A 23,728-nucleotide genomic window follows, 5' to 3' on the forward strand; every position below is an offset into this window, starting at 1 on the left:
CATAAAATCAACCTACAAGTGTTTTAAGGCAAGTGACGTTTTTATATCTAAGAAATATCCAAGGCTTAATTAGGATTCAGTCCATTACTCCACGAAGAGGAATAAGCAAAGAGAAAATTTTCTTCAACTGTTGTATGGCAGACTCCCACACAAACACCTGTAATATGGGAGTGAAAGCAGTGTTTTGATTGCTTCTCCCCATCCTGGTAAATGGGCAGGTATGAAACAGAAGGGATCTAATTTCCAGCTCGTTATTCAATACCACCATAGTAACATGCTGCTTTGGAAAAAAAGTAGGATATAGCAGGAAAAGGACTTTCAGCTTATGTCGCATTAATAAAAAAAAAAAAAGCCAGAAACAGAGACTCCAGTTCCATTCTGTCTACCTTATCTTTAACTGTACAGACCAAAACTGGAGAAGAAAATTTGCCATATAGCTAGTTAGTTTGCAAATTAGGCCTGACAACACAGCTTAAACAGTATCGTTTGAAAAACAATACAGTCTGAAGCACATGCCATTGAGTGAACCAATAATTTCTGGAATCCTTAAAATCCCTGGAAAACTTTCAGTTAGATCCTGAAATGGCTAATTTAAAAGACTAACAGTTTTAGAAATGCTGAGAAAGAAGTCAGGTCAGGTGGGTGCCTTTGGGTATGCTGTACTTTATACATGGAAACAAAGAATGGTCATATGATAAAAGTGCAGGTTCATATGTCTCTATGCATCCATACATTGTCTTTACATAACTTTTACAAAATTTTTTTTTGAATGTGGAATATAAACAATGTTTCCTATCATAAAAGCACTGAACTATAACATTACTGCAATTCTGCAATAAATCTTATCAGCACACTCTTGCAATAAATGATATTGCCTCTTTATAGTAATTCTAATTATCATCAAAGTGTTTTCTCAAAAGGATACAAATAAAGTGAGAAGCCGAGGAGTCTGTCTGGCTTTGAGAGTCAGAGACAGGAACTTTTCCAATCTCATCCTCAAATCCAACGTCCAAGAATCCTTGAAAAGAAAAACAAATAATGACAGTTGTTCACCAAATATGTACACTCTGCAGAAAGTACTGTTTGGATCACAGCAACCTTCCACTAGAAGGCAGCCAGCATTGGATTGAAAAGATTTCCCCCTCACTGTTACTAAAGTGAATGTGTTTGCTCACTACCCATAGAAGTCTAAAGAAGTTAGATGGGAGTTCAGGATTATTTCTAGACAAGAGTTCTTGAAGCACAATGTGGCTTTATTTCAAGTGCAAAACTATCACACGGTGTTGGCGCCTTGCAATCACATGCAACAACTGCCCCAAAAGTAGAAGTATCTTTAAATACAAGCAACTTGAGAAAAAGATAAAAAATTAATATGAATTTAATATGAATTTTACATTTATTAAATAGAGTACAAAATGAATAATTTTGCAGTGCTCAGTTTTCATCATCTTTCACTCCTAACAAGTGAAATCTTGGGAATTGTAGATTTTGTCAATAACTGTTGCAAGCATCATGACATGACATTGGTGATCAGCATACAACATTTCTAAAATAAGGATTTGGAGAAAAACAACTCATATACAAAAAAATAGACCAACATAACAGACCAACACCATTAACTGGAATGCTGTCTTCTGCCTGACATAGTGTCTCATAGGCACAAGAAAAAAACAGCTAAGGAAAAAAGCCAAAATACACCTAGGAATCCACCAAATATTCATTTCTTCTATTTCACACCTTCAGTGAAGCCAGTTTCTGCTGGAGGAAAAGCCAGCCAACAGATGAAAAAGCTCTATCTTCCAAAAAGTAACAGGAGCTTCCTAAATTTACTGCTGTATACAACTATGTTGCAAGCTGTTCTCACAGTTCAGATTTGCCCTTATTTCACCACGCTGGAGAATGTACAGAATTTACTTGCTGCATTCACCAATTCAGTATCCAGACAGCGGTGTACCACAGCACACTGTATATTACCTAAGGAACCTTGTCTCCTACAGAGAGGAGTGTGTATTATTTTTCAAGACGTATTACACAAACTGACAGGAACTCCTACTATATAAAGCATCAGATGCCTGAGAAAAATATATGCCATCAGAACACTGCTTACTAGACTAGTGACTCACTGCTGCTCTTTCTCAAACATAAAACAATCTGTGTTTCAACACTCACATGGAATGAGTTGTACAATTCCCACAAGAAAATATGAGTGACTGTGGACTAAGAGCTTGGACACTGGGTTACTATGAATAAACCTGAGGATCTCGTCTTAGATAAGGCATTAAAAAAAAAAAGCTGCTAAGCATAATTAAAAAACAGTAGGCATATCCCATCTCTGAGGTCAACCAGTCCATCTCATTATTTATAGCTAGTCCCAAAGGAAAATGGCAGTATATGCCTTTTTTGGTGATAAACTGGAGCTCCTCAACAGCTGGTACATCCAAAGTCAGCCCTAGGGTAAATATCACTTAAGTTTTGATTTGATATTAAAAACTGTGTGGCAATGCAGGCTGGAGGCATCTCCTTGCACCACAATAGCTGCCCATAGCTGCTTAGCCAGACCAGCACAACTGTCCACATGGTCGGACAGGGAAGCATTCCCAGTAGATAACCCTCCCCACAGGGAGTGCCACCAATACTTTGGAACATCAAGCCCCAGCTCTGAAAGTCACCTCCTAACCATCTGCCCAGAGAGTGGTCAGTGTAAGGGTGTTTATTACCCCTTCATCAGCAGAGTAACTGTAGATCATCATCACACTGAAAGTGCACCTGGAAAGGAGATCTATTTTGAAATTCAAGCACGCCAAACTTCTACACTCTCTCCTCACCTTGCACATGCAAGTCTAAGAACTCAACTCTGAAACATTCCTTCAAATGTAAAGGCTGAAACATATTTAATAAAAAAAATTAACTAGGAAAAATGCCTGTGGCAAGAGTCACCAAACCACAAAGCACAGCTATGCTCTTCCAGCACTTTTTTTGGGAGGTGGGGGGAAGAGTCTCAGAACACAGACAACACTGATTCATTTTCTGTTTCAAGAGGATTACTTACTAAATCGACTTTCTCTTTTCCACATTAAATGAAACCACTTTGGTCTCCTTATGCCTAAATATCATGCTTTAAATGCAGTTATATATACACAGATAGTGGTCTTGGGCAACAACCTCAAAGCAAGTAAGTTGACTTGAACTACTACAGAGTCATTCCCAGAAGCATTCATATTTCAGGGATGTGTGGAAAAGGAGAGGCAGCAATGCTATTTTATGGACACAAAGATGGCATACCACTCAAGACTCAAGCAAATATAAAATACATATTTAAGATGGTACCCTGCTATTGATAGCAGTCTCACAACCCCTCCTCCATTAAATATATGTCTTTTTAGGATTGTACAGTTTCTGCTAAAAAGAACAATAAAGGTAAACACCAAACTAAACATTATTGAATATTTATCACCCCATGAGAAAAGTCATCATAAATACCATCTCTCCAACACAGATATTTACCTGGAAAAGTTCTTTAAAAGAAGGGTGTACCATGGGGTTTGGAACAAAAGGTAAAGCATAGAAGGGAAGAAACTCTGTAGTCTGGCTCAGTGCAGCTCCTTTTGTTTCCAGGTATGCCTTAAAATGTGAAATCCTTTCCTCAAGTTTAGCTTTGTCCTAGGAAACAAAGTAGCATATTTAATTTAGAAAACTACCACTCTGATTGTACAGCAAAGCTGGAAAATACAAGCAGAGACCCAAGTATATTAATACCAAGTCTGATATTCCAAAACCCAACATTTATTTAACTAGAGAACATTATATCATGTTTCAGTCATAAAAGAAAATTTAAACCAATGTTGTTGTTTCTGTCAGGTAGGTCCAACAAAAGAAGAGACAGAAAATTGATTTTGAACATAAATCATTCCTGCTCACTTCAGGCTAGACTTCTAAAGCAAAATGCCATTTCCACACTCAGACAAAGAGGAAACACCTACTAGACATGCTTTATATCAGTGATAAGTGAGAACCACAAAAATCCTGGTGCACAGCACCAGGAAGGAAGCTGGTACACAGAACAGAAGTTCCTTAGAGGCTGGAAAACACACAAAAGGCATCCAAATACTCCTGTAGCAGCTGACAGGTGAAAGGCAGGACCTATTAAGCCCCCCTGATCTGGCTGAGTACAGGCTACTTAAATGTCTCTTCATCATAAAAGTCCCATGGAAGAGAGATTTTATTTTATAACAGCTTGGAATTATATTTTTCAATATGATATATTGAGCTGGTCAAGATTCAGCTTCCCCATTTCATCAGAAATTATTATATTTTAACTCACAGCTACAGTTCAAACTGGAAGCAAAGTAAGTGTTTTAAGAATCTTGTATGCTCTGCAATTACAGATGTGAAAGTATTGGCATGCTGGTATTTTCCAAGTTAAAATACTTCAGGAGGTCCAACTTCCATCTCTCTACTTCACAATTCAAAGGGTCTGATTCAACTAAAATGCAGATTATGGCCCAAAACTGGACACATGCTCCTGGTGTTCTTAGAAACCATCCCATCCTCATTCACACTAAAGACAGATAAAGGAAGCAAAACAAACAAAAGCAATTTCAGGTTTGAATTGTGAACCAAACTTACAGGCTTTCCCATAGTTTGTTTCAAGAGGAAGGTGGCAAAGTGTATGTGAAGATAGAACTCCAGCTTCTGAGCAACAGGGTCATTGTCTCGCACTGAAGACGAAACGTGCTCCTCCCAGAGCTGGAAGAAAACTTTCTGTTCACCATTTTCAAATGCTGCAAGCAGATCTTCCTGCAAAGGGGAAAGGCATTCAGTGAAAAAACAAACACAGAAGAGCCACATTTGCACAGCAGTAATTTAGTGAATGAAGAATTCAAGTGCCATTTGAAAACCTAAAATTAAAGGTTTTATCCAAAAATCTATCACAGTTCAATGACTGCCTAAGTATTCTTTCACCATGTATTTTTAATATCTTTGAGAGCCTGAAGCAACCATGAATACAAGAGGTAAAGCCCAAATTTTCAAAAGTTCTGGGAACCCAGCTTTACTGTAAGGGAAAAATAAATGCCCAGAGTGTGTGAAAATCAGTCTTTTCAACCTATGGTAAGCTAAAAACTAAAAGTAGTGTGAATCACAACTACTGTGTTCAAAAGCACTGGAGTTCTGAAAAAAAAAAACCAACCCCAAACTTGAGGGGTCCTGTACTGGAAGAAGACTGCTAGAAGACTTCTTCAAATAATCAAGAATCTGTTCAGACAGTTCAGATAATCTCACTGCTGTAGTAACTCACAGGGTAGTTAGTGGCCTTTAACTGTCTTTAGCATTACTCAATGTAAATGATGCATTACCTGAACAGGCAATGGATCTTTTGAGGAAACATCTGCTGGTTTAGGGAGTGGCTTCCCTTTTATTTTACATTCCTTTTTAAATACCTTCACTGTTTCTTCAAATTCTGCGAAATCCAAATACTACAAGACAAAAACATACAGCAACAAAAATTTTTTTAGATGATTAATGCTTCAAAATAAATGATTAATCATTTTTAGATGATTAATGCTTCAATGAATGACCCATGAAATGCCAAAGTTTCTGTATAGGAGGATCCATAAGTGCCAGAAACTGCACACTGACAAACCAAGAACTGATACCTTTTGGTAGGAAAATACTGACTCTAAACTTCTTCCTGCATCCTAGAGACAACCAAGTACATCCTCTCTGAAAGAATGATGCCCCTTGGTTTAGCCAGTAATTTCATTCTACCAAAGAAGAAAATTAAGTAAAATCCATTAGTGTTATATTCTGTTTGAAGAAACAAGTAAATTACTTCCTTGCAAACAGTGTTCTTAGAGGGCACAGCAGTCAGACAGCTTGAGCTCTTAGCCAGAGCCCTCACGTGAAACTGTACAAGCCAACGATCAACTCATCAGGCACTGTTTCTTCTAGGGAAGAAATAAACAGCCCTGCCTCTTCCCCCCACAGTGTACAGTCAATATATTAGATACAGTTTTCCCCTCCTCCCCTCATCTCAGGAGTCTTAGTCATTGGCTGCTGAGGGAAGACATCACACCTCATTTTGCAAAGTTGATCTGGATTCCCAACATTGCCACAGAGAACAAGAATTGCTTTCTTCACAATAAACATAAACAGTAGTATAGTAGTGATTATGAACTTAAGCCTCTTTTTAGAACTGTTTTTAGAGACCCACAAAAAGATTTAAGCTGTGTATGACTTTGCCATATGGTTGACTCTTTTGGGAGGCAGTAACTGTCCTGGCTTTCAAGACACAGCCTGGTGACAGCTGGGCACAGTGGGAGCTGACTGCCACTCCTGATCACCCCTCTGCAGCACCAGCACCTGTGGAATCTGCAACAGGATGGATCACACAGGGCAGAGGGATTCAGTTTGATGTCCACTCGGGGCCCTAAGCAAGGCTACCAACACAGGGTCGATCAAAGGGATGAGGAAGCAACAAGCAGCAGAGAACACAGTTTGTGTCCTTGTTCTAATTCATAAACATCCCATTTTAGCCAATTTATCCAGAAGCACAGACTGCCATAGAGGTACCTGCCCTTCAACACTTGTCTCTCACTGTCTTTTTCACTGGATTCTTTCACACTTTATTCTGATTTCCTCTTATGGGCAATAGGGGTAGAGGAGTGTCTAGCTGGAAAATCCTGCTTAGGCATTAAACCATGGAGATCAGTAGTCTCAGGACTTGTCTGGGCTTTGTCAGCTCTAGGGTTTTTATATGCTTCTGATTTTATACACACATGGAATAAGGTGGCAGCCAAGCAAGATTTTAAAGATCTCACCTTTACTGTAGGCTGGACCTGAGCCCCAAAGTTGTCAGATCTAATCAACCTCATTCTTCCCTTAATGAGACCCTCATTTCCAATGAACAATAGATAATTTTTGATTGATCTAATGTTTGACTGCTGACATTTAACAGATATTGAGCCCTTTGAACCTACAGAGCACGACAGGAGTCAGTATGATTTCAGACTGTAGCAACACTTGGCCAGATAAAAACTGCAGAATATAGACCACAGTTACAACGCCTGGCTCTGAATACAAGCAGCTATGAAATTCTGCCTTGCTTATTTCAACAGCAACAACAACAAAAGGAAAAGAAATAATAAGAGAAAACCAACCTCTCTCACCAGTCCAAGTAACTCAGCCTCGTAGGCTAAAATGTCACCCATTGCTAAGTGTTACTGTTACGCCTCATCGCTGATAGAGCTGGAAAATGGTAAAGAACGGGAGTGTCAGTGGCAGCACAGGGCTCACACAGCACAGCCCGTCAGCCATCGCATCTCCAACCGGCACGAGGAGGAGACACACACAACAGACACACTCACAGAAACATAGTTTACCTGCCACGTCTCACCGGCCCCCATCCCCTCTCTCCCACATCCCACCTGCCCTCGTCCCACCTATCCACATCCCCCCTCACCTGCCCACATCCCCCTTGCCCCCTCTGCCCCACATCTCCCGTCCCAATCCCACCTGTCCCCCATCTCCCCCATCCCAATACCCCCTGCCCCAAGTCCACCTGTCCCACATTCCCACTGTCTCAGTCTCCCCTGTCCCAATCCCAATCCCACCTGCCCCACTCCCCCTGTCCCAAACCACCCATGCCAGTTCGCCCTGTACCAATCCCCATCCCCGCTGTCCCAATCCCATTCCCACTCCCCCGTCCCAATCCCACCTGTCCCACATTTCCCCTGCCCCAATCCCGTCCCAATCCCAACATCACCTGTCCCACTCCCCCTGTTCCAATCCCACCTGTCCCACATTCCCACTGTCCCAATCTTCCCAGTCCCACGGGAGTCCCACTCCTCCCGTCCCAATTCCCATCCCAATCCCATTCCCACTGTCCCAGTCTCCCCTGTCCCAGTCTCCCCTGTCCCACTCCCCCGTCCCAATCCCCATCCCCCGTGTCCCATTCCCCCCTCCCTCACCGTCCGTGTCTCCCCGGCAACCGCGGCCTCTCTCCGCGCCGCGCCTCCTCCGCCCACGTGACCCATCTCAGCCAATCGTAGCCCGGGAAGGCGCGCATCACGTGACGAAGGAGGGTCCCGCCCCCCGCGGGCGGCGCCCCCTAGCGGGCGGCGGTGCCACTGACGCCTTGAGGGGTTTCCTGCTCTCCCGTGTAACTTCCACAGAGTTTGGAGGCAGCTTCATTTTTTAAAAAAAAATTATTCGCGGCCTTAACAAATGCGTTTGGATCCCTTTCGCACCTTGAGCAGGCCAGGAGCTTTCTAATTTGGAAATTTCGTTTGAAACCTCCCAGCTTAGGAGGCTCGTTTGAAAAAGATGCTGGGCAACCAGGGCAGAGCGTTGCTGAGACCGAGCACCGCGTGAGGAGCCTGATCCATAGCCCTGGCACAGCCGGGATGAGGGATGCCAGGACCAGCCCCGTGGGTCGTTACCTCTTGGAAGCCTCACCAGAGCAAACAGGAGGATTGGCCAAGCCCCTTATCGAGGCTTTGTCCCTTCTTCAACTAACGGTGGTGTTAATGAACCTCTTGCCATTAACACCGGGTTCCTTGAAAGCATTTGCTCGACACAGTGAAATGTTTTATGGCCAGCAACATCCTGCCCAGGGTTTCAGCATCACTTTGTGCAGCCTTGTTTTCCACCGTGTCCTCTGCACATTCCACACCCAGACACAGCACAGCACCATCCATCTCCCTTTATCCAGGCTCCTAAAGGCAACTGCCGAAACTGAACACAGAGATTTGCATCTGCCCCCACCACCCCATCCCGGATTTTGACGCTTGATAACCTCACAAGTCCCAAAAGCTAATCTCACCAGCCAGCTCAGAGACACTGCTCTCCACCAAGACCATTTCCCAGCCAAACCTTAACTTGCCAACACCAGCTTGGGTGCATGCAGTTCAGGGCACAGCTTTACTTGGCTCATGATCTAAGGACATTCTCCTCCTTATGCAATCAAAAACAATATTTAAGGGACAGAAAATAAAAATCACCCTGGCACATTCTTGCCAGACCTAAAATTATCATCTTAAGAGGTGAAAAGTTTGGAAAGAGTGAGGTGATGGGAAGCAGAGCTATAACAGATGGTGGATGGGCACCAGTGCTCCATCCATGACCCGTGGGAGTTACTTCACCACTGCTCCCTGGCCAGCCAGCACTGTGTTGGTATTTGTGAATAAAATACTGAGGCAGACTGCTGCTCTTTGGGATAGGAAAGGGAGAAGGAAGGAAGATATTAAATATCTTATGAAAGGCAGAAGCAGCCTTGACAAGCCTATGCCCCCTCTCACCTCCCATGCTTTGCTTCATCAAATTACAGTTGTCCCAGCAAGGGACAGAGCAATGGTTTGAGCCAGGGTTGTGCCAAATCACCCAGTTTCTACTTACTTGCATTCCATGTGATGATGGAAAGGTGCCAGGAACGGGTGACTTCATCCATAACCTCTGTCTGTGCCAGAAGCCCCTGAAAACATCTCATTTCCCAACTCAGCTTGCTTCGAAGATGTTCTCAGCTAAAGAAATCCTGCTGGGAAAGGAGCTTTTCCAGGAAATCAGGAGAAATGTCACCAGTTTTCTTCAGGCTCCCTCCTTCTGCAGCACTTCCAGGAAGCACAGGAAAAGGCCTAGAAAGTGCTGGAAGAAAAGTGAGCAAAAGCTGGCAGGAATCGCTAGGAAGCACATCAAACTGTTCAGAAAGCACCCTGGAATTCCATTCCATAATCCCTACAAAATTCTCTGCAATTCCTAGAAAGAACAAGGATATTCCTGGAAAGCACAAAGAAATTCTTAGAAATTAATGGAAAATTCTTAGAATCTGGTGTGAATTCCTAGAAAGCCCTCTGAAAATCCCAAAGAAAGTCCATTGAAATTTCTGGAAAGCAGAAGGATATTTTATAGAAAACACCTATATAGAGGAAATTCCTAGGAAGCAATAGGAAATTTCTATTCTAAGTGTTAGTTTGTGTTCTCATTGCTCCCCAGGAGTGTGACAATTAGCATTCAAATTAGCTTTGGAGTTCCTGTGGGCACTGTTAAGTGATCACGATGGTACATGATTGAGCTGGCAATTGGGATTTCTGGGTTCCATGGTTTATATACTGAATACCACAGGTTTATGTCTATAAACAAGCACAAAATTTATATATATTAAACTTCTAATAATGCAAACAGTAGATATACTCTAGATATACACATTTCAAGAGTCTTTCTACAGCCAGAGGTTTACTCTTTCTGTTCCATACACTCTTTCAGAGATCCCACAATAATAAACCTTAACTATTAATGTCGAGTTTCACCGTGCTGGAGCTTATCAGGCACTTGGCTCAGCTCCAGGGGGAGGCAGGTCTGGGTCCCTTGACCATTTATATCCCCCTCACCACCATTGGGAGTGCAGCCTTCTGGGGTCCTTCTTGCTTCTGCTGAAGGAATGGGATGGGACTGTGAACTCCTCCTGTTTGTCACCTGTACCTCTAAAGGAGGAAAAGGCTCTTCTTAGAGAGGTGGTCTCAAGGTTTTGGAGCAGACCAGCTCCAGCTGCCCTCCTTTGTAAAGGCAGCTTCATTCTCTTCCCTCTCTCCTGCTTTGTTTTGGTGATGATCAGACACTGCCCCTGGGGAAAGAAGGGAGTTTCCACAGATTTTCTCATTTCCAGGATGAAGTACCTCCAGCTGTCTTTCTCCTTTGAGGAGCCCTGGGCAGGATGGTGGGAAGGGTTGTGTGTGATCTGGGCTTTGGTTTATCATCATCCTTTTTCTCTCCCATTCTTGCAGAATTCCCCTTCCATCGAACAGACGAGGCCGCTTTGTACTCTGCCTTGCACAGGCTTTGCTGTGTTCCTGTGGGAATTTCTTCAGGAAGGTGCTGCCCAGGGGGAGGACACCCACCCTCTGGCCAACACCTGGGGTAAGGTCAGGAAGACACAGAGCTTGTGCCTCAAACCCGAAAAGCAGGACCTCACTGTCTTGTGTATCCAAGTAAGGACATTTGTCGTTATCACCCCAGCTCCACAGTTTAGGTTTTCCTTGGGGCAGGTGTCACTGCCACCTCTGCCAGAGACTGAGCGTTCCTGGGGCTGGGCCACTGACCCTGCCAGTTGCAGATCCCAGACTGGATCATAACCTGTTGCTTGATTTAAAAACAGAAGGCTGTTCTCTGTGCTCAAGTAGAAGATTTTGCAGGAAATTTCTTCTTGCAGTAGCCTTTCCAAGTGGTTGCATTAAAAATAAAAGCAAGCAGGCAAGAGAGGAATATTTTTCAAGCTTAAACATCCTGTTATTTTCTGTATCAAACTTCAGCTCCGAATTGCCAAACAATATTTTGGTTTGGATTTTCAATGAATACTTTGAAGGAGCTTTTAGGCAATAAATAAATAAGAAGTTCACTTGAAATTTTAGTTGATGACACGTTATTGTTGGTTGGGTTGGAACACAGATTGGCTCCTACTGGGACTGGCTGGGGGTCAAAGAGGTTTGCTTGGACACTGGCTTTGCTGTGCTTAGGCAGGGCCCTTGCCCAGCAGCTCAGATGCTGATCACATACTGAATTACACAGCAATGCTTTCCCAGGGCCCTCTGCACGGAAAACCAAGGCAATGGAATTGCAAAACCTCTGCCCTCCCCAGCATCAGACCGCCGTAAAGCTGCTTTATCTCCCTTGGATGGGACTTCTTTGCCTGCTGCTGAGCCTCAAGTTTTACCTCTCCACTGCCTTTCCCAGAAGCATGTGGTCATCCCAGCCCAGGGCATTTATATCAGACCTTTCTTCAGTAATTTCCTGTAAGCAAAGTCCCAACCAGGAGAAGCACAACAGAGACTTTGATTTTGTGTCATGAGATGCGTGAAGGAGGTGACAGGATGAACTCAGCTCTCCTTGAGATCTTGAGAACTCTTGGCCTGCTCAATGCACAGCAGGGAGGGAGAAAGGACTGGCTGGTGGGTCCCTGAAAAGCTCCTTTCAGCTGCATTGCAAGATCGTGAAGGAGTGTCTCAGACACCCAGCAGTCCAGTGTTGAAGGAGCCAAAGCTTTCTTCTCCCAGCAGGACTTTATAGATGAGGACGAGAGTATCCAGGGCTCAACCTATTCCTCTGCAATGTCAGCCTCTCACATCCCTCACATCTCCCACCTGGAGAGGAGGCGGTGCTTTTTCCAGCCTCCACAAAACCTTCTTGCTGTTGCCTGCACCCTGGTGTGGGTTGGCCAAAGCCCAGCCCAGGCTGGAGGAAGAAGGAAGTCCTCCAGCATTTTCTCTGCTCCTCCATCCCAATAGATCAGCCTGTGGTACCTTTCCAGCTGTGGCAGAGATCGCACTTCAGAGATCCCTACAGGAATGGAGCTGACAACTAGGAGAGATGGACTGCTTTTGTGGAGCTGGGGATGTCTCCATGTGTGATGACAGCAGCTCAGTGCCCCAGCCCCACCTGGGCTTTCTGGCACGTCCTCACCAAACACACGAGTCATTAAGCCCCCAGCCAAGGCAAATACCAATGTGTGAGAGGGCTGGCTTGCAGTAACAGCAAGGTTGTCCAGCCAAAAATGGCAGGGAGCTGGGAGAAGGGAAGAGCTAGAGATGCTCCATTAAAAAAAAAATAATGTGGAGGAAAATAGTCTGGAAACTGGGTGCACAGAAACAGCAGGACAGAGAGCTTCATCATCAGGAGAAACATCCCCATTCCCAACAAACCTCACTGTCCTCATCACATCGACACAGTGTTGGTGCTGCCACCAACACAGGCCAATGGCCACCTGTCCCATGCCACTGACACAGACCAACTGCCACCTGCCCGATCGCGCAGGCACAAATTGAAAAACCTCAAGGCCCACAAGAACAGCAAGCAGCAAGTTTCATCTGTGAATGAGCCCATGAACTCTGCTGTCCAGTGCAGATGCTTCCAGCTAATTATTTTCAGCATCAGGTTTCAGGTCTAAGCTAAAAATAAAAAAGATTTCAGTGTGAAGTTAAAGTAAACAGAGAATTTGTCCAGCCCTGCAGGAGCTATCTCAGCTCCTCCTTTGGGAGGACATAGTGGGGAAACAAAAAGTTAATCCGTCTTAGTTCTCATTGACACGGAATGGAGAAAAACAATTAAATGGGAAAGCCAGCCTAAAGCTGAGAACAAAGACATGGCACCAATATTTCAGGTCTTTTTCCTCCACTCTGAAGGGGAAAAATTTGCTCCACACTTCATCCCTTGCAGGTTATCTTGGGAGGAACAATGTCTCCATAATTTCTGCTGACAATTAACCTCACCCATGCAGCTATTCTTCCCTGGGTCACCAGAGCCGCTATTTATACCCTTGGCCAGGGATGCTGTTGCCACCAAACAACTGCCCTTCCCCTTGGCCAGGCCTGCACCAAGGCAGTGAGCCCCAGGGTGCCCCCCCAAGCACCCTGCTCTGCTCACCAGGACCTGCTTCACTCGGACCCTTAAAGTACAGACCCTCCACTGTCCATTTTCTGCTCGTGCTTTGCAAACACAAAGCAGACACACATGTTGCTTAACCACACACTTGTACATAGTATCACACAGCAGGGCCCACCAGACCAAGTGCATAGGGTTGTGATGTCTGGAGTTATTGTCTGCAGGACCTTTGATTAGCTGATCTCCAAAGGGCTTGGGTAGAAAGAGAATCTGCCTTGAGTCACCTCTCTGCAATACATGGGTAACGCTGATTTCCCCCATTGCTGGCAGAGACACCAATGACTCACCTGAGTACCTGCACAGTATTTTTTCTGAGGAAAACCCAGAGCTTTACCTGTGTAGCCAATGCCAGGAACTGGAGTACAGACCTCAAAACAAAACTCCAGACCTGGGCTGCTGCCAGCTGGAATATTTGTCCACACAGAACAGGATTTCAGAGGCCAAGTCAAGCCAGTCCCAGCAGCTGGAGCAGCCTCTCCTCCAAAGGCACAGAGCATGGGCCAGCCTAATCCCAGCTGGAGAAGTGCACTGAACCCGGTCTGCCAAACCAGTTATCTTCACTGAGGGAGCAAGAGCAAAGGTTCTTACTTCCATGTGAAATCATCCTGGGGAAAGGCACCCTTGGGTGCCCACTGGTCCCATCAGAGGTTGCAATCAAATACCACAAGCCTTGCACAGTCCTGCAACATCTGCACTCCTCAAATCTCCCATCCTGCCACTCCTGCAGGGTCAAGGGGGGCCCAAAGCTGGGCTGAAAACCCAACTCCTCATCAACACTGAGGGCAGCAAGCAAGGGAAGAGCTTGGGGCGGGTTGGCACATGGCAGGGGTGAGGGTGGAGGAGGCTCCAGTCGCCAGGATGCAGGGAGATAAATGGCCAATGTCATCAGCATTATCAGTGGCGCCCAAATTTCGTGCTGAATGGTGAGGAGGAAGAGCTTTGCATGGCCCTGGAAGGGAGGGGAGAGATAGGGAGGGCAGCACTCCTGTCATGGGGAGAGGTGAGAGGACAAGACCTACTGAGTGCCTGCCAGGGTTGAGTAGCAATGTCAGGGGGTGGTTGGCTGCCTCCTTGAAGACCCCTTGCCTTGGGAGCTTTACTTCCAATATGTCCACCCCCACTTTGGTGCCAAGCAGGGGGCTTGCACCCGAGTTAACGAGTGGAAAGGAGAGGCTAAGGATATCCAGGACCTCCTGGAGGGACTCTGGGATTTGTCAGAAGCAGCGTGCTTTAGAACTGATTTATTTCTCACCAGGGTTAAGGGGGGTGAAGCACATTAGTCAGGAGGGACAGAAGCATGCTTCCTGTCAGCCCAGCCTCTCCCTCTGGCAAACCCACGAGCATCAGGGCCCAATTAGCCCCTGGCAAACAACCAGGGTGGGTCCCTCAGCAGCATCCCCAGACAGGCCCAGGAGAGCAGCACTTCCTCAGAAATCAGTGCTAATGAGTCACAAATGAAGGTATTTAAAGCACTGAGTACTTTCTCCAGGGAAACTGCTCAGACGCCTTAGCATGGGGGCAGGATCCCACAGCTTTCCAGAGCCTTCTCAGAGATTTTCGAGCACCTTTCCAGAAGATTTCTGGAAGTTTCCTGACCATTCCTTGATGTTTTTCTAATCATTCTAGAAGTTTCCTGCTGTATCTCCAGAACATTTCCAGACTTTGCCTACAGGTTTATTTGAACTCTCCTGGAGCTATATTGCCTCTTCACATGTTTTTTTTACAGTGTCACAGGTTGGCCATTTCCAAATTTCCCAAGTGACACCCTGGCAATTGAGCAAAGCTCAGCACCTCATTCAGGTGCCACATGACACCTCAAATGGTTGCACAGCAGCATCCTCAGCAGCCTGATTAGTAAACTGAAGAACTATGTAAAGATTAGGAAAAAAAATCACATGTATGAGATCATTTTGCAGTCAAGACTTGTTGTTCCATAGCACAAGCTCTCAAAAGCGCCCCATAGGAGGATCTCTTGTCCTTGAGCTGTCTGGAGTCTCTTACGCAGTGCCCCTGAGCAAAACCAGCCTGAGCTAGACATGTTTCACTGAGGCACAGGACCAGCATCTTCCTTAGCTGTGGTGTGGGTGGAAGAGGTTTATCTTTTATGTACTTACAGGGAGCATAAGCACACATAGGTGAGGGGTTGCTCACTGTGGGGGAAGCTGGGAAGGACCTGGGTGCTCTGCGGTGGAGCAGGCTCCAATTGCAGAGCTCAGCTGGGGAAATGCCCAAAGGGAAACCACATCTACTGATACCAAATGCACAAGCAACCAAGGAACTGTTCATCACATGTACAGCCTTCTCACCAGAGAGGTGCAAACTGGCCAAAACCCTGGAAGCTGCTTACTGTGCATCCTCCAATCAAGAGAGGAGCCACTTCTCAGCCATCAGCCCTCTGGCAAAGAGTCAGCTTGCACTTGCTAGAGAACAGTCCTCATGGTCCAGAGGGAGCAGTGTCTTCCCTTGAGCACCATCCCACCCAGCTGCCCCTTTCCACTCCCTTGCTCACAGCAACTCAGATTTGTGGTATGGCTGTCACCTCTCCTCCTCCACACTTCTTAACCACTGGCTTCCCTCTTTAACCAGCCATCAGCTCTGTCAATGTTCCTCCAGCTTTTCTCCCCCATCCCCTCAACTCCTGTTCAGTACATTCTTCCAAATAGGAAAACACATACCATCTGTGGGGGAAAGCCAAAACATTGGATGCTTTCCTATGAATGTTCTAAGTGCTAAATCAGACAGTCCCCACGTGCCCTTACACAGCGGAGAAAAAACACATCGAGTGGCAGAGGTGTGGAAGTGAGCACAGGCCAATTCCCAGTTCCCTTCTGGAGTCCACAGCCTGCAACACATGGCCTTTCTTCCACTGTCACCAAAATCTCCTCTAAAAATCTGTCTGTGTTTAACCGCACCACGTGGCCCCAGAGCAGCAGCTCAGCAATCAGTTTGGGGCTATCTGAGGTTTTTACATTTGCTTGTGCCAAGGGAGCTCCAGGGACACATCGGGTGCCAGTGGCAGGAGGGATTTTACAGGCACAAGAGAATCATTTAGCACAAGAATCAAGAGTCCTCCATGGTGCCCCAGGCAGTATGTGGCTCAGCGGGAACTGCTCTGCACTTACAGATTTCCACAGACACACTGACAATCTGTAGCAAGTGCCAGGAATATATTGGTTACCCTGAAACATCTTACAATATGAAAAGCTCGGGAAAAAATCCTGTGAAAAGCAGAAGACTGTTCACAGCTTAGCCAAGGCACCAGTACAGGACTTCAGGTCTTTCTGAGCTGGCTATTCCCAGCATTTCTACTTGGACTCTAAAAATCTCCCAGCAGTATCCGGCCAATCTGGCAGGTTGCTGAATGACTGGAGTTTTTTCTCCTCCCAGTGTCCTTCCCTCTCCACAGTATTTTATGACACAGGGCATTACTAACAAATTACCTGAAAAGCACCACACTGGTTGGCATCAGCAGAACATGTTGCAGTAAGGGATACAAGTGTCCATTTAAAGTGAAGGGATTACAACACCAGAAGAGTTGGATGATGTACATTTGTCCAGTTTCTGTTTGTTGCACCACAACAGCAGGTCTTGCTTTGAAAGACCGTGGAATTGGAGCAGCAATTCCCTCTTTGTTTCCAGTTTTACTGACAGTAACACTGTCTGTAGTCATTTCAGGTTCGTTCTTAGCTCTGCTCCATAAGAGAACAGATCTGGATCACTCTGAGAACTATAAGCTATGACCACCCCCTCACAGAGACATTTCAACTAGAGGGACTTCTGGCTGCAGCCTAGGACTCAAAATTGGCTTTCAGTCCCATACCTCTGCTCTATTTCTTAGGTTTGCAGAGAACCAAGGCAGACTATCCTATTGCTATAGTAACATTCACCAAAATAAACCATCTGCTGGAAAAGCTCCCAGGCCCTATATGCAAGATTTGTCTTCCATTATTACCAATGCACATGAGCTTGTGGTATGTTCACGTGGAGCAAAATACTCCCCACACACATACAATAAAAATCTCATTCCAGGAGGAATGGGGAGTGGGGAGGAGAACAATGGAGCTTTGTCCAGTGTCTGGCTGAGAGCAGATCAGGGCTGCAATCTCTGGTGTGGTGTTCTCACACCCTTTGAAGTGTTACAGCCCAACAGGTGAAGGACTGGTTGGACAGTGAACAGTGGAGCACCATTCCTTCCTTCCTTCTGACTGCTCCTTGTTCCATATCCCTGACTAAAATTCCCCCTTGGCTAATGATGCACATCAGTGTGACAACTTATGTCTGGTTTCACCCCATCTAGTGTAACCACCTGCCTGCTCATACCAGCTATTTCGCCCATATTTGGTGAAAGCAGGGAGAGCACACACACAAAAAGGGGATTTTGTGAAACAAGGAGAAACATGCCCCAGTTTCCCCATCATTAACACCCAGAGCCTTCTGTCAGCCCTACACCGTCACATGAATACCAGGGATGAGCAAGGGGGAGGACCAGCATCATGGAGGTACTATGGAAACAGACCTCTGTGCAGCTGCTGGCAAGTGGAGACCTGACCTCTCTGTAGCACCACTGCTATGGCTGGGCCAGGCAGACCTTGTAACCTTGCTCAGCCTAAACAAGAGCTACAGAAAGCAGGCTGTGCACAGATCCTGACGACTCTACAGCAGAGCAGTCAGTCAAGCTTTGATGGGGCAAGATGCACAACTTGAGTCTAGTTTTTAACCTTTGGGGTGAGTGGAAAAAGGGTTGTTAGGCTTCCTTTTTCTTCTCCTTTTTTTTTTTTTTCAAGTAGCAAGTTTTCTGTCAAGAGTTTTTAATATATTTATTTGAAAACAAGGTTTTGTGAAAGAGTACACTAAATAGCATATATCTGTTCTTCAGCCATAAAACACGGACTATCAGCTTTAGCTCAGCACAGATTGGGGCTGCATGCACTGAACAGCAGATCTCGATAGGAAGGTCTTCATGTCTGTCTTTCTGATATCAAGTATAGTGTCTTCTTTAGAGGACATGACCCTGGAGGAGGGAGAGAGAGAAACCAGAAAATTAAATGTATTTAACTAAGGCTTCTTGTGGTTGGCTCCAGACACTCATCCAAGCCTGTCACTGATGTGACATTTATAGTTTTTAGCAAGCAGTTTGTTTTCCTGCCCTTCCACCAATTCAAGTGGATAATCTTTGCTCGTGGGAGCCCTTGGACATGCCAGCCCATATTTGGAAATAAAGCCTCTCAGTGAGAAACTTGTACATCAGTTCAGGCACTTTAACCAAGGAACCTGAGAACTCATTGCCTGGAGCAGATCTATCAGTATCATTATGTTGGGCTCAGACAGCACCACGGAGCCCATGACTGGAGTGTCTTCAAATTCTGCTAAGAACTGCTGGGAAGACAAGACAACCCCAGAAAGCAGAGCAGTAGTTCTCTTTTGACCAGTCCTGTGGTCAAGTAGATGACAGCTTTGTTACATAAACTACTTGCTTCTCTAGGGCCATCCTTCAGGAGCTTACTAGTCCCAGCTCAGCTGTTGCCTGTGACTCCATGAGCTGCTCTAATTCTGCCCAGCCAGACTCCACTCAAGAGTAGCCAAGCCTGCCAGATTAGAGACCATATCCAGTACAACTGGGTCAGGCCTGACCCAGAAGAGTGGACTTGTGGACTTCTCTTTAATTGCTGCCAAACTCTTGGAATTGGGACAGAGAGTGTTTCTGAATCTGACACAGAAGCCGTCAAAGAGCTAAAACAAGAGTGCTGGGTGCTGATAACTGCTTCAGTTGATCCAAAGAGGCTTTTCTTTCCTTGGGATTAATAAAGGTGACTCTGCACACTACACTGTACCTCATGTCTTAATCATCAATGTACTCAAAGGGCTCTGGTGGTTCAGGTTCCTGCTCCTCTTCCTCGATCTTCGGACCATGAGCTGCCACAGGTTCAACCAGCTCCTCCATATCCTCACTGGTGTCCTTCAGAATTATGATACCTCCAATGGAAAGCTGCAAGACAAGTGCAATGAGCATTTAGAGCTGCTTGTTTCTGCCTCATGGTGGAGTGTTTCTGGCCACAGAGGCTATCCTAGGCCATATGAGATGCCCCAGCAGGAATGAGTTTCAGAGAGTGAAGCGTCTGACACTCACCTGGATCTCTGCCTGATAAGGAGATGGAACAGAGAGAGTCTATCCAGGCTACCTTCCACCATCTAGGTCTTGGTTTGATAGAAAGTGGCACCTGGATTCACACCTTTACCCCAGTCCCAGTCTGGGGCTTTCCACATGAAAACTAATTGAACTGCAATTGCTTTAAAAGGCTCCTCTCTTCAGGTTAACAGAGCTTAGTGAAGCCTCTCTGTGTGGCTGCCTCCCAGGAGGCTCTGTGAAACAGAGACTAATCTGATCACCAGCTTCCACCAAATGAGGAATCCTATTAGCAGAACCTCACAAAACCAAAGGGGAATTAATTACAAAGATCACAACCAAACACCTTGGTAGGCTGAAGCAAATCCATGTGCCTCCGGGACTGGAACACAAGGTGCGAAAAGGCAGTGCTGTGTCACGCCTGGCTGGGATCAGGGCTTTGGCCACACAGGCCATAAACAGCATTTCAAAGAGGCCTTTTACTCTGGCATTCCCCAAAGCAGAGCAAAGGTCCAGAACAACTCCATTCCAAGAGCCTCCTTGGTTACACACCCTAATCCCAGCAAAAAATGCACTGTTGTGTTCTCTTCAAAACCTGTTTATGGGACTTTAAGGCAGGAAACTGCACTCCCCCACCGAGGACTCTGCTTCTTTTGAAACTGAAGCAAACAACTGTGTACGTCCACATTTCAGTGAGTGGACACTTACTGGAATGCACAGCAGATCCTTCCAATCCAAACAGCAATTGGGTCACCTCCACATTTTAAAGGGTAGAGACTAAAAAACCCCTCCACAGCTTTCCTAAAGGAGACATTTCGGAAGGGGATGGTGCACAGAGAATTCCAATGTGCTGATGGAATTCCAGGAAATCAATTTATTAAAAATATCACTGTTTTCCTGGGAAAAAATATTACTTCTTCGGAACACCATTTCCCCATGCATAATCCTGCAAAAGGGCTAAGTCAAGGGTGGGTGTTATTTCTTGAACAAAAATAAAGGGCAGAAGAATTTGACTGAGGAGATTTAGAGTTCATGAGCGAGCTTATCAGCTTTGCAATGTATCTGAGCATCTCACAGAAAAGTTAGTTACCCCTTGGGCTTAGTGCTAAAAGACCTTTTTCATTCTCCATCTGACAATCACATGCTCTCTCTTCTCTATGTTAACATGAGCTGAAGGCACTTCTCTAAGGCCAGATATAACTGAATAGGAAATCTGTTCAATGAAAACAACCCTCCATTTAGGTATAAATCACACTGCAGGATAATAAAGCTCCAGCACAAGTCCTAATATATTTCACTGCTTTGATAATGAACCTGTATAACTTCTCAATCTAATTGTAAAGATCACGGCTCAGTCTTTATGTTCCCAGCAATGTCATTAATACACAGAGTTTCCATGTTGACTGGTTTCCACATTGCAGCATTTGACAAGACGAAAGAAAAATAAAGCAGCAACTAGCATGGTGAAAAGGTCTGCAGCAGCTCTGACCTTCCCTCAGCTAGAACTGCACGTGATCATTTGGAGAGAGGGACATTAAAAAGCAAATGACAACAGCAAAGCTGCAAATCTCTGCAACACATTCCAGTGCTAACCAGCTGTGAGTGGTGTTCTCCTGTACACAGAGAACCTCTGGGTCCTTATGCACAAGCTCAGCACTGGAAATTCTCTGTCAAGCACACGGACTGGGAAGGTGACACTTACTGGTTTGAAAGGCTGATACCGGCAGCTCTCTGTCATAGTGAGAACTTTGAGCTGAGCAGGCATGACTCTGGCTGGGTTGTCCAAAAGCTGGAAGTTGGGTTCAGGCTCTTTTTTCTTTTCTTTTTCATCCTTCTTTTCAGTTTCATCCTGGGGAAGGGGAGGAGAACATCAGCATGATTTTGGCAGTAAGCTCTAACCCTTTCATAGCTCAGGAGGGTAAGGAACAACCAGGCAGCTATTCCAGAGCGTGGTGAGAAACCATTCTTCTGCTGAGGAACATACTAACACTTATATGCTAGCACAGGCAATGCCAGAGTGGGTCTAAGTGCTCTCAACAAGGCAATGCTTCACTCCCAACTGCAGACAAAAGCAAGGTCAGTGAGAGGTTGGCAGAGGAACTGTTTACCACTGCCTTCCTTTTCTCAGACTTTTTCTGTACACTTACTCACCACTTTCTGTCACAACTGAAGAGTCCTTCATATCATTACTGAGCACATAAAAATTGCCAAAGCTACCCTTGTATTTTCCCAGCTATAGAGCTGTCACTCTCATTTCATAGCAGTTCACCCAAAATGACTTGACCTCAGTGACTCCCTAGGGAACTGCAGTGCAGCCCTCCTTTACCAATGACTCAGCAGCTAGAGGCAAAAGCTCAGAAGGAAAAAAACCAGCATCCTTTACATACTTAAGAACATGGGTCATGTTTTCCCTCTTGCTCAGGAACATCTGAGTTGCAAACAAAAAAGACCACAGAAAAGATGGGAACAACCAATAGGGAATGATCAGGAACATCACTGAATGCACGGCACGCCCTGTAACAGCAGACAGGACTTTCTTGGGCACGGTGGCTGCTCGTTGCTGTGCAGATCCCCTGGAAGCTATGGATTACTAGTCATATAACAGGTATAAGAGAAAAACAGGAAAGCAATGATATCTCTAAAACATTAGGACAATGGCAAAACATTCAAACACAGCAGGTGGCAGCAAGCTCCCTTTTTACTATCCTTGTTTTTCCGCTTGATTCAGCCAAGAAAATTTTTCACACATCTGGACACATACACAGACACAATATGTGAATCCCTTCTAATATATTACTTCCTCTCCACACCTGCACTTAACTGTAGGTTGTAGAAATTTTAGAAGAAACATGCATTTGTTCAGCACATTTTACTTAGTACATAGAATTCTAAGAATAAGTCAAAGAAAAGATAATGTTTGATGACAAGGAAACTTGATAAAGGAGCAAAAAACCCAGAGATTCTACCTTGCATGCATGAGATGATTAATTTTCTGGGCCAACTGAATAGGGTTTGGTGCCTACAACATGGCCACATTTATGTAGGTCTACGAAGGTTATTTTACACATACACCTTTGTTCTTATGCCACATGAGTGAGTTTTCTTAAGCTAAAGAGGCCAAAAATTCTACGACCATGCTGCTTTTCTCACGCAAATGTTAAAGTGGAATCAGAAAGATTTGTACTGAGCTTGTCAGCTTTAGTAAAGGTTTCCCACAGCATTCTCCATGAAAAACTGTCTGCTCATGGCTTGGACAGGTGCAATGTTCACTGGGTAGAAAACTGGCTGCATGGCTGGGCCCAGAGAGTGCTGGGGAAGGGAGCAACATCCAGTTGTCAACTGGTCACAGTGGTGTTCCCCAGGGCTCAGTACTGGGGCCAGTCCTGTTTAATATCTTTACCAATTATCTGGATGAGGGGATCAAGCACATCCCCAACAAGTTTGCAGGTGACACCAAGTTAAGTGGGCGTGTTCATGTGCTGGAGGGTAGAAAGGCGCTGCAGAAGGATCTGGACAAGAGGAAACAGCCTCAAGTTGTGCCAGGGGAGGGTTGGATTGGATATTAGAAAAAATGTCTTCACCAAAAAGGTTGTCAAGCACTTGAACAGGCTGCCTGGTGGAGTGGTGAAGTCACCGTCCCTGGAGGTATTTAAAAGATGCAGATGTGGCACTTGGGGACATGGTTTAGTGGTGAGCTTGGCATTGCTGGGGTAACAGTTAGACTCCATGATCTTAGAGGTCTTTCCAACCTAAACAATTCTATGAGTCTATAATGCATTTTCAGCTTATAGTTGTTCCTGGAATATTTGCATCTGTTACCAGAACACAAAAGAAAGGGTCTTTTGTCAGTACAGCAAGAATTTTAGCCGCCATATGTTTTGCAAACTACAGCAACCACCATGCATTCATTTGTTCGTTATTCAGCTTGCTCCAGGATGACACATTACTCACAGATGAGAATGACAAGTTCCAGTGTCAGGTCTATGAGCTGAAAGAAATCATCAGAGAACTAAAGGAATCACCATAACTACTGAGCAACATATGGATCCTGTACTCAAACCTCAGCTGGTTCTGAGCTGCGTGTGGATAAATGTCTGGCATTTTGACAGATGGGCAAAGCACATAAGAGACTGCTGCCAAAAAGGTGAACATTTCAGAATAAGAGGTTAAGCATGTAGA

The 23,728-nt window shown here is 45.2% G+C and overlaps 2 protein-coding genes across 5 annotated transcripts in view; both read right to left on the reverse strand.

The window, feature by feature from the left end:
* Positions 1-8,035, reverse strand: part of ARMC9 (armadillo repeat containing 9) — a 65,771-nt gene extending 57,736 nt beyond the window's left edge. For 3 of the 4 annotated variants that reach the window (XM_032698527.1, XM_032698526.1, XM_032698523.1), the window contains exons 1-6: positions 7,968-8,035; positions 7,158-7,245; positions 5,355-5,474; positions 4,627-4,797; positions 3,505-3,660; positions 926-1,018 (exon numbers count right to left, since the gene is read on the reverse strand). In XM_032698527.1, the coding sequence (XP_032554418.1) occupies positions 926-1,018; positions 3,505-3,660; positions 4,627-4,797; positions 5,355-5,474; positions 7,158-7,208 (591 nt within the window). In that variant the 5' untranslated portion in view covers positions 7,209-7,245; positions 7,968-8,035. Of the gene's footprint in view, positions 1-925; positions 1,019-3,504; positions 3,661-4,626; positions 4,798-5,354; positions 5,475-7,157; positions 7,403-7,967 lie in introns of those variants that run through there. The other variant, XM_032698525.1, reaches the window with a different exon arrangement.
* Positions 8,036-18,216: 10,181 nt separating this feature from the next.
* PSMD1 (proteasome 26S subunit, non-ATPase 1) overlaps positions 18,217-23,728 on the reverse strand; it is a 70,357-nt gene continuing 64,845 nt past the window's right edge. Inside the window, exons 23-25 of the mRNA XM_032698522.1 lie at positions 21,252-21,398; positions 19,257-19,411; positions 18,217-18,436 (exon numbers count right to left, since the gene is read on the reverse strand). Of these exons, the coding sequence (XP_032554413.1) occupies positions 19,265-19,411; positions 21,252-21,398 (294 nt within the window). The 3' untranslated portion in view covers positions 18,217-18,436; positions 19,257-19,264. The remainder of the gene's footprint in view (positions 18,437-19,256; positions 19,412-21,251; positions 21,399-23,728) is intronic.

This window comes from Chiroxiphia lanceolata, chromosome 10 (assembly GCF_009829145.1).
Source record: "Chiroxiphia lanceolata isolate bChiLan1 chromosome 10, bChiLan1.pri, whole genome shotgun sequence".
Classification (NCBI taxonomy): domain Eukaryota; kingdom Metazoa; phylum Chordata; class Aves; order Passeriformes; family Pipridae; genus Chiroxiphia; species Chiroxiphia lanceolata.